This window comes from Salarias fasciatus, chromosome 2 (assembly GCF_902148845.1).
Source record: "Salarias fasciatus chromosome 2, fSalaFa1.1, whole genome shotgun sequence".
Classification (NCBI taxonomy): domain Eukaryota; kingdom Metazoa; phylum Chordata; class Actinopteri; order Blenniiformes; family Blenniidae; genus Salarias; species Salarias fasciatus.
The window spans coordinates 26,215,763-26,226,922 of NC_043746.1; the positions used below are offsets into that span (position 1 = coordinate 26,215,763).

Sequence of the window (11,160 nt, forward strand, 5' to 3'; positions counted from 1 at the left end):
TCGTGGAATTTCTATGATGTACCACTGACAGTAAAGAATCTTCAACGAATGGTCTTTTAGGAGTTTATTTTGAGTACAGGAGTCGTTCAGACAGTCAGCTCGCCTGCATGACCAAATCACTGTGAGAAAAAAACTCTCACAAGCAGAGAGAGAGAAAAAAAATCCCAAAGTCGGAGGAGTCCAGAGCAGGTGCTGAGCAGTTTAGAGGAAGACAATGCAGTCATTATTGAGATCCACAACTCTGCAAAAACTGGACATCTTATCAGAAACTTTCCCAGGCCTGAATCTCAAAACAATATGATTCTTGTGAGTTATTAAAAAAAACAAAGTATCATGACGCTCGCTGTCAGCACAAAAGGAACATTCAGTCATCTGGTTTAACTTTTTGCAGAAAGAACACAAAAACACTAGAACATTTCATTTTACCACAACGGATCTATATGCTTTTTTTCATATCGATCATAATAATCTATGTACAATATCTATATATGTCTAATATAATATATATGTGTGCAGTATCTCCTTCAAGCTCGGGTCCTCTACCAGAGGCCTTGGAGCTTGAGGGTTCTGCAGGATCTTAGCTGTTCCTAGCAGAGATCTCAGATGTTCCCGGTATTTCCTGGGGCCATGCATCGGACTTGGGGGTTACTGCCCCTAATGCCCCCATCACCACTGGCACCACTGTTGCCTTCACTCCCCACATCTTCTCCAGCTGCTCTTTCAGCCCTTGGTATTTCTCCAGCTTTTCGTGTTCCTTCTTTCTGATGTTCTGTCACTGGGGATCGCTACATCCATCACTACTGCTCTTCTCATGTTTATCCACCACCGCCGTGTCAGGCTGATTGGCCATCACCAGTTTGGTAGTTTGAATCTTGAAGTCCCACAGGATCTTGGCTTGGTTGTCGGTGGTACATGCTGTGTAGGGGTTTGTCTTTCCATGAGCCCACCTCTGGCTCCTCTTTCTCACTGGGTTTCTCTTGTCTGAGCCTCTCACTGAGCAGGTTGTCATTGGTGTCCATTTGCTGGATGTAAATATAGAGCTTGATGTCATCCATGTCTTGGTGGTGACTGACGATTGTTCCACTGCACAGTCGGTACCCACATCCACTCCTGGTGATGATCTGGCTGAGGAGGTTCAGGCCGATGCAGAACAGCAGGGGGGACAGAGCGTCTCCTTGGTATGTGCCACATTTGAGGCTCACTTCTGCCACTGGCTTCGGGTTAGCTTCCAGAGTTGTCTTCCATCGCCTCAGTGAGTTTCCCAGGGAGATTCTCAGTTCACTGTTGATCTTGTGCAGTTTCAGGCATTCCAGTATCCATGTGTGCAGCACTGAGTCATAGGCTTTCTTGTAATAAATCCAGGCAGTGCACAGGTTGGTGATTTACAAGACTGACAGTCTTATGCAATCGCCCTGTCGACTGCTCTTGTATTGCTCCATTCATCTGTTTATCTTAGCCGCTATGATGCCAGATAGGATCTTCCAGGCAGTTTATAGGCCAGTAGTTGGATGGTATTATTCCCTGGGGATCCTTCATGATGACTGTGGCCATTGAGAGTGTCCCTTTGCAGGGCTGTTGGAGAATGTTGAGTTTATTCTCCTGGCTTCCACTTCTCTTGTGTATCTCTTTAAGCGGGTATAGCTACGGTCTCCAATGCCTTGACTGTATTTTTTGGGCAGTTCTTTGTCAAGATTCACACCTCTGTTCAGTTCTGTCAGGAGGCTAACATCTTTATGTATCGTCCCACAGTCTCTGCATCTACAGTATGTATGTGCGTACTGTACATACACACATGGACAAGGTGAGAGGGGCTCAGACCTTGAACCACGGAACTGAAATACAACCCCAGCTGTTTTCAAATGCTGTTGGATAAATGTTGAAGCTACTTTAGAAAAATGTACAGAGGAGACAAGGATATGAGATACTGCTGATAAACTCCTGTATGTTAGCCATGTAGGGTCAGTTTGTGACCACACTTCTGAATCTGCCTGCAAAGCCAATCAACACGTGTTTACGGTAATGAAACGATCCACTCTGAGGGTGAAGTCCCGCTCAGTGGGTGTGTCTCACGTTTATCTTACACAACAGCAGAAATCAGTTAATATTAACTTGAGTCTACAATCATAAAGTTGAACAGCAGATAAATGTACTGTCACCACGCCTTGTTTGTCTGTATTTACAGTGAGATGGTTAACACCTGTTTCCTATGAGTGTTTGAACTCTGAGTGTAGCGCCCGAGAACAAGAGGACTACTGAACCTTGAAAACTTTTGGTCATGGACGTGCACGTGTTCTTTCTGTGGTTAATATGGCATTTTCAAGGTTTTGATGTTGCGGCTTTTAACCTGGACACTGAGAAAGTTCTACAGAAAACTGGGGATCCAGGGAGCCTGTTTGGATTTTCAGTTTCCTTCCATCAGCAGCTGAGCCCAGCCAGAAAGAACCTGTGAGTCAAAGCCACTTTTACTATCTAAAATTGAACCAATTTGCTTTAAAACTTTCTGTTTTATGTTAGTTTACTTGTTGGTGCGCCACGTGCTAAACATGAAAACCAAGTCAACGTCACAGGCGTGGTTTACCAGTGTGACCTGAGTGAAGCATCTCAGCACTGTCAGCCCATTGAGTTTCAGAGTAAAGGTACGTTTGATTTCATCTGTTTTTGTTTATTACCAAATGCAACACAGTCACGTTTACAGTTTCACATGAGCAAACATGCAGAAACCAGATGAAGAGGAGGAGACTTTCTGCAGAACCAGACTCAGGAGGAACTTTCTGCTGTTGTGATTGTTTGAGGATGGAGTTAGAGGACAGAGAGCAGCAGGCAGATTGTCTTACATCACTGCTGAAGTGATGGAGGCTGAGATCAGAAACTTTCAGTTAGGCTGTCAGAGAAAGAGAGAGACAACGAGAGAGACAGGATGTAATGACGGGTAACAGTGAAACATAACTGTATGTCTTTCATCCAAGATACAGCTTCAGGTTTTTATGAAAAGGTGTTTCAATATTAGTTGTACCTTGAACTATAAGTGAAGGTTACAGAAATATTTGCGATGTAATACTGAAAGCTTCTCCAACATAAAATAAATGTTTTTTTTCTTTTTATTTTCAATGGTATAATTTGCCACACTAGTGTACTTATCAAATGAGAGTAGAGCTTAAGTTCCCGCTCACGTATTTTCCAGAGTTCCTCCATAGCAAAGGCATAAACAACCAATGGATGGGAGTCAGAGTCATAAGTCAGGGTCCAGGAAAGAATGTGATGGTAAGAAAACACCACTTCAATAAATGTTTGACTAACTGTTTTCACATCTTTTACAAGTCTGATGTCCTTTCATTGCAGGCTTGTGCCCACCGTTACCGGCTGTGGATCCCGAGCCAAAGCACCACCCACCTCCTGACAGGCCAGTGCTTCCTCCTGAAGGACGACCTGCAGACTGGGGATGAAGAGCGGACATGGCAGAGGGTCGTTTGTGATGACGAACACCTCACAAGGCGCCAGAAGGACCACGAGTGGTTTGCGTACTGCCAGCAAGGTCACGGGGCTGCTTTTGCCAAGGATAACAAGACCCTGATATTTGGAGCACCAGGCGCCTATCAGTGGAAAGGTCAAATAAAAGAAAAGATTGATCAAGTGAAAGAATTATGCAAGTACACACAATAGAAGGCTAACTGAAACATTAAAGGCATAATGCTCTGTATTTTTTTTATATGAACACGTCGATGCTGTGTAGGAATCGTCCGAATGGAGGTGTTGGACAACTTGGACATTGACAGCGAGGAGGCTCGCGAGACCGGAGATATCGACCAGTTCAACCCGAAACTCATCCCTCTGCAAATGAGCAGCTACCTGGGTGTGTTTTCAGTTCTGACCACAGTCACTCACAGCCTCACATTTAGCAGTGAATCATTTCATAATTTTAAAGACAAATGAAATGTTGACACCGCGATGTGACGAAAGGCTCTCCGCTCTCCGTCCAGGATTCTCCGTTGACTCCTCAACGGCGCTCGTCCGTCAGGGCGAGCTGACCATCGTGTCAGGAGCACCGCGGGGGGGCTACAGCGGCCAGGTGGTCTTCATGAAGCCAGACGCTACGGCAAAGAGAAATTTGGCCATAGAGCTGGTCCTGTCCGAGCCGGGCCTCGCCTCCTCCTTTGGCTACGACGTGGCGGTGGTGGATCTCAACGGCGATGGGTAGGATGAGTCAGACATGCTCTCTGTTTATTGTTCAAAGGTCAAAACGGAGACATCTTTACAATGGTATAAAGCATGATTACAAAATATTCTTCTTTCTCATGTCTCCTTATAACCTGTGTTTTCATGCTCTTTATTCTGAGTCAGCATCAAGGTGAAATTGTTGTCTCACGGTTTTTTTCTCATTTTCTGGACCGTTGGAACGCGCAGGTGGGACGACCTCGCTGTTGGAGCGCCACAGTTTTTCAAGAAAGATGGAGCGGTCGGAGGCGCAGTTTATATTTATGTCAACAAGAATGGGAAGAACTGGGAGAAGATCGTTCCAACTCAGCTTGTTGGGCAGAAAGAGTCCATGTTTGGACTCGCAGTGGAAAACATAGGAGACGTCAATCAAGACGGCTTCGGAGGTTGTCAGTTATTCATATAGCAACACCTGCACGATATGAATTTATTATCTGGGGAATGAAATTGCACAGTTTACACATTTCCAATTCAGATTTTCATTATCACATTTTCATAAGAGTGCAAAACTCCCACAAACACACAGAGGTGGAATCTTTCATTCTAAGTGTTTACTGTTTTGCGCACACACTTGTGATCTAATTTCTTTGTCCTTTTTGGATTTTTTGACAGATATTGCAGTCGGAGCACCGTATGATGGGTCTGGGCGGGTCTATCTTTACTACGGCTCATCAAGCGGTATCAACAAAAACCCAGCTCAGGTGAGGCTGCTTGGCCTGTAATGAAAAATACACTTGTTTGGAAAACACTGTTACATGTTTGTCCCCTTTGTTAGGTGCTGTCAAACAGATCAAAGAAGGTGAAACTGTTTGGATATTCTCTGACTGGAAACCTGGACATTGATGACAATCAGTACCCAGATCTGGCTGTCGGGTCTCTCTCAGACTCAGTTTTTGTTTTCAGGTAAATTCAGAGTATTAGCTTCAGTGCTTCAAGCGAAAACACAAAACTTTCGCTGCATTTTGGGTGTGCCTTTATACAAAAAGAGAAAGCCTGAGTGCCCTGTGGAGGGGCTGTGTTAGTCTGGTGAGAGATGGGGACATGGGGAACTGGATGAAGGGAAAGAATGTAAAGTTGGAGAAGATCTCGGCGCAGTGAATTCACGTCCTGCTGTTGTTGTAGAGCGAGGCCAGTTATCAACGTTAGAACTTCTCTGGAGATCACACCGAACAGAATAAACACCGTAAAGCAACGATGCCACGAGGGAACATGGTAGGACCTGCTCAGCCACAAATTTTAACATATTAACACTTCAAGTCATAAATGCTTTTAACCAAACCTGTTGTTGTAAACCCTTGAAGTTCTTTTGCAGGTAAAGCATGCCTTACTTATTCTGCCCGGCCTGCATCGTTTAACACCAGGCTGAGTGAGTTTCCTCACACTGTTCACTACACTCAGTTTCATATTTGTCATTGCCAGGGAGGGGGGTTTAAAACACTAGAGAAAAACACTCATTAGACCACTAAGAAGAAACAGGACAGAATACAAAACGTAAAACAATAAAGAGAAAGAGACAAAAAATGAAAACATGAGAGTTTTGATTTCTATAAAAAGTGAGCCTGTTTCAAACTCAAAGTTCTCTTTAAGGGGCAGTAAAGCTACAGTACTGCAGTCATTCGTACTCAGCCAGCTGTTAATTTTCATTCCATTGCTCAGGGTTCAATTACACTTTCGAGGCTGATTCTGGGAGGACAAAATCCAGAGCTCGAGTCAAATTTGACGGAGCATCTCAAGGAAAACTGGAGCTGCCAGCTCAGGGGAAAGAAGTCTGTAAGGACATCAAGTTCCAGCTTCTGGTACAGTTTCACTTTGTTCAAGCAGAAATTGAATGAACACTAAAACATTCATTTCAGGAGAAAGAATCTCCTTAATAAAAAAGAAGCTGTGTAATGTTGACGGTCCTCTGTTTCAGAGGGATATTGAGGACAAGCTGCGCAGCATCCCTGTCTCCATCACTGTGTCTCTGATCTCCAGTCAGAGGAGCAGCAGCACTGCCGTTACGCCCATCCTCAACTTCTACCAGCAGAAAAGCACCGTGTCAGAGGTACGAATGTCTGGATTCAACATAAATATAAAAACCTTCTTCCATATGATTTCATGCGATATTAGGTTAAACAATACAACCTATACTTAATTTACATTGGCAGTTAGTTTTTTTTTTTTTTGTAAATTACTTAAAATCTCTTACAGGATTAAGGATAGATTTTTCCTTCATTACAACAATACAGCCGTGAGCACTATTTGGTAACTTGTTTGAATTTTTTGGTTTTGCTCAGATTGTTTTGGTAAACGACGGCTGTGGCAGCGACAATGTCTGTCAGAGTAACCTCCAGCTGAAGTACAGGTTCTGTTCCAAAAAAACAGTAAACGGTCACGACGATTTCAGATCACTAACCAGGTAAACCAACTCATCTGAATTCACAAAAACAGTCTGGCAAACCACCTGACGAGGCATGCTCATTTCATTGGTCCTGTTTGTGTCGCGTGCAGGGAGGACGGCGTGGCAGTTATCACTCCGTCCGAGGAAGACATCGCTTTGGAGATCACTGTGACGAACACGGATGGAGACGACGCTCACCAGAGCCACTCGCTGGTGACGCTGCCGGAAACGCTGCGTTACACTTCGGTAGCGCTCAGCAGAACGGCGGTGAGTCCAGAAAAACGGGCCTGCAGTCCATCACATGGCAAAGAAACACACACACACACACATCTACTGATACCTAATACTGATGTTCTGTTATTGACACGGGTGTCACAGCTGGGCTGTACAGCCAACGACAAAGGGAATCTGATCGACTGTGATCTGGGAAACCCTCTCAGAAGAGATGCCGAGGTGAGAAACCGTGCTGTCTCTCATGACATGCGACTGGCTTCATCTGAAATGCGTGGCTTTTGTCCCCCTCAGGTTACGTTTTACATCATACTCTCCACTTCTGGAATCTCACTGAGCACAAAGCATGTCAACGTCACCATACAGCTGGAAACGTGAGGAGGAAACTGGCCCCAGTTTGTGGTGACTGGGCTGCAATTGTGTAAATCTGACTTTTCTTATTTCATGTTCACGCTGTAGAACAAGCGATCAGACCATACAGCCAGTCGAGGCCTTCGCTAGAGTGGTTTTTGAGTTGGAGCTGCAGGTTTACGGGTATGTCCTGCTTGTTTTCCTTCTTCCTTGTATTGTATCTTCTGTGCCGGTCTGGATGAACTATCTAAATGCTCTTCACTGATGGATTAAAACCATCAAAACGTTCTAATCTGCGCTTCTCCCTCAGGCGTGCTGTGCCTTCTCAAGTGTCACTTGGTGAAAGTGTCATCGGAGAAAGCGCCGTGAAGTCGGTGGATGAAATAGGAACCTCAGTTCGATATGAGTTCAGGGTGAGCTCTCGCTCTGCGCCCGCTTCCTGAATTGCCTCTGTGTTTGTCCTGTGATGTTTGTTTTTTCTGACATAAGTGCAATAAAACCTGACCTTGTTTCTTCCCAGATAACAAATTTGGGCAGACCACTGAAATATTTCGCCAACGCATCGTTGAACATGTTGTGGCCGAAGGAGAGCTCTGTGGGAAAGTGGCTTCTGTATTTGACTCACAGCAGCAGTAAAGGCATCCAGTCGGTCCCCTGCTCTCCTGCCGGCGAGTTCAACCCGCTGAAAGATGTGAAGGTAGTAAATAAATCTTCTTGGTCTCGCTGTGAGCGACGGGGCTTCTGTTTGCCGCTGATGCAGTGTGTGTGTGTGTGTGTGTCCCTGGCAGGGCTGGCACGCTGTGCGGAGGAGACGACGAGAGGCTGAACTCGAAGCCCTCTCCACAGACGTGTTCCTTCCAGTGGAAAGAAAATACAAATCGCTGGTGAGAACATAAAATATGAGGGTAATGGGAGACCCTACTTTGAGTTCGAGTTCATATAGTTGAGTGATCGATCTGTCCTGGTTAAAGCAGAAACGTTGGTTCAGTGTGATTGTGTGAGTGAGGTGACGATCTGTGACCCCTGACAGACGTGTTCGGACGGCCTGGGCTGTGTGGAGATCCGCTGCCCGCTGCTCGGTCTGGACAGCGCCGCCCTGCTGGTGCTGCACGCACGTCTGTGGAACTCGACTCTGTCGGAGGTGATCCGCTTCCTCAAACCTTCACGGTTCAACTGAGTTGGTTAACAGCAGCTCGAATCATCTGAATTTTTCAATCGTCCTCATAACGCTCAGCGAGAAAGTTGGGTGTCTTGTTGCTCGTCCATCACTCCTGGGATTTTGCTCTCTCATTCAGGATTACAGCCATCTGAACTATCTTGACATTGTTGTGGACGCCACTCTGAATCTGACTGACTCTCCAAAGAATATCGGATTCAAATCAAATAATCCAGGAACAAAGGTGCAGTGTATGTGTGTGTGTGTGTGTGTGTGTGTGTGTGTGTGTTTTAAAACAGTCCACATTAAGCACTAGGAGAATCTGGCATCCTTACAAGTGTGTAATCCAGAGTGTGTATGCTTGATTTTGTTATCTGCAGGTGAAACTGACAGTGTTCTTTGAAAGAAAAGTTGAGTTGTTGACCAAAGTAGCGTGGTGGATCATCTTCCTGACCGTCCTCGCTCTGCTGCTGATGCTGGTCGTGCTGGCTGTCCTGCTGTGGAAGGTAATGTTCTCATGGTGGGATTCTGTAAATTCTGGTAAAAACCGTCTCGGTGGCTCAGTTGTGTTGACTCTCGTTTCTCTTCGTTGTCGTCGTCAGCGCGGCTGCTTCCATCACTTCAGCCCGAACAAGAAGCCCCAGCTCAAAGAAACGGTTCCTCTTAAAGGGTGAAATGGTTTGAGCTGCACGCCGAGACATGATGGTGCAAAGCACTGGAGACGAACTGCCGTCTGTCGCTTCGCTCAAGCTGGACTCCAGTTTTCTGTTTGTTTCTTTTTCACTGCGGACTCCCCTCCTGCTGCAACTGGGTTTCAATCTCGCGTCCCCATTATTCAAGGTCAAAACTTAACCCAATACATTAGTTACTTTTTCACATTTAACAAATGTGAGTTAAAAAAATTCTTGAAAGACTGAATGACAATCATTTGTTCAGCCAGTAAATATGTGAATATGATTTAAAACAAAATCTAATTTCCTGTATTGCTCCATGCATTTTAAGTGTATTGCACAAAGTGAAACATTTCTCTCATTTTCTTTTTTTTTTGGAGAATTTTATATTATCATTCAAATAAAAACTACAGGATCCATAATATCTGAATATTACCTAAAATTTGATGGTTTTGCTCTGTTTTCAATCTGAAGTTCTAATTATCACAATTCAAATTTGAAAGATTCTTGAAGTCTTTACATTTTCAAGTAGAAATAAAAACAAAACAGCAGAACTTTATATTTTAATTTCTGAAATGCGTCTGTAATGACATTAATATCACATGTAAAAAAACAAACAAACATTGGACCAATCACATTGGACTAAAAGTATTTTATATCAGGAATGTTTCTTGTTCTTTAGTTATTTTTATCACATAAAAATCTGAGACAGTGTTTTTTTTTTTTTTGTAAATAAGTACATGAATAAGTAGAAAATTTTCACATACATTTGAATTTCCTTCCATGAAACTGTATACTACCTGTCCTGGAAGAATCGCTCACTGACCCATGTGTTAAACATTTATTGACAGATGTAACGGTGCAAATGAGATTAATGTTTCAAAACATCTTGCAACAGTCTCAACTCTGTAAAAATTAAAAAAAAAAAAATTGTAAAAAAAACAAAAAAACAAATACACATTATATGTTAGTTTTTTTTTATTTTTAATGAAGCAGAAAATGTCATTTGTCTGATTCCGAAAAAAAAAAGTTACATGAAAATGGCTGTGCTGTACTTTAACCCTGAAGGACTGTGTGTGTGTGTGTGTGTGTGTGTGTGTGTGTGTGTGTGTGTGTGTGTGTGTGTGTGTGAGAGAGACAAGTCGAGACGAGAAAGTTTCTCTGAGTCATCCACAGCACGTTTGATTACAACAAGGGAGAGTTCACCATAAAACACGTACGTGTGTGTGTGTGTGTGTGTGTGTGTGTGTGTGTGTGTGTGTGTGTGTGTGTGTGTGTGTGTGTGTGTGTGTGTGTACGCCCATGAGTTTGTCTTTCTGTGTGTTTATTTGTACGCATGCATGTGTGATTGTCTGTCTTTGCGTTTTGTAGTGTGTGTGTCTCTTTGTGTACATGAGTTTATTTGTTCGTGTGCATGTGTGCTTTTATCTTGGAATTGTGTCACTCGATTTCTCATCTGCTTTGAAACACATTTCCTTCATCAGGGGAACCTGAACCCAGACACACATCAACATGCTTCATCTCCTTTAACACCATTTTCACTGAGCACAGAAACTTTGTTTTCTTTGTGTTGCCGTTACGGATACTGTTTCCAGCCCAGAAGAAGAGTCCGATTTCATAGGTCTGGAATATTTATGGATATTTATAAAGTTTGACAAGGTGCAGCTTTAGTTACCTCCGCATGAAGACTTCAGTGTTTGTGCTAAACCGGGTTAAATTAACACTCTGTAGACATTTGAATTTCAGCTATTCCCCAATTGTCAAACCATGATTTCCAACTCACTGGGCTCTATCAAAATCGAATGTTTGACACCGTTCGTCTTTCTGTAACCATTCGATTGAATTTCACGTCATTGTGTGCTCACTCACCGTTTTCATGCTTTTAGGAGGAATAAAGAGACAAATGCATCACTGAAAACATCCCAACATCTTCTCAATAAATATGACATCGAAACTGTGACTATAAAACCTGGACATATAAAAATGAGTTCAATAACTCAACACACACAAACACACATTCATACACACAAATCCCAAACAATCTCTGGTTCACGAGAAAACAAGAAACGACACGAAGCCTCAGTTAAAGGTGCAGTATGTAAAACACAGTTAATACCACTTTGGTGCTTTAGGTGGCAGTGTTTCTGTCCCCAAACTCT

The 11,160-nt window shown here is 43.5% G+C and overlaps 1 protein-coding gene across 1 annotated transcript; it reads left to right on the top strand.

The window, feature by feature from the left end:
- The first annotated feature begins 2,275 nt into the window (after positions 1–2,275).
- Positions 2,276–9,004, top strand: LOC115396767 (integrin alpha-6-like). Its single transcript, XM_030102787.1, has 25 exons — positions 2,276–2,445; positions 2,515–2,636; positions 3,182–3,261; positions 3,340–3,604; positions 3,731–3,850; positions 3,978–4,191; positions 4,402–4,598; positions 4,825–4,913; positions 4,988–5,115; positions 5,335–5,424; positions 5,514–5,578; positions 5,869–6,008; positions 6,125–6,256; positions 6,489–6,610; positions 6,703–6,859; positions 6,971–7,045; positions 7,118–7,197; positions 7,283–7,357; positions 7,485–7,587; positions 7,695–7,871; positions 7,963–8,058; positions 8,205–8,315; positions 8,470–8,574; positions 8,711–8,836; positions 8,933–9,004. Exons 1-25 carry the CDS (start codon positions 2,276–2,278, stop codon positions 9,002–9,004), a joined length of 3,111 nt encoding a protein of 1,036 aa, XP_029958647.1.
- The last annotated feature ends 2,156 nt before the right edge of the window (positions 9,005–11,160 follow it).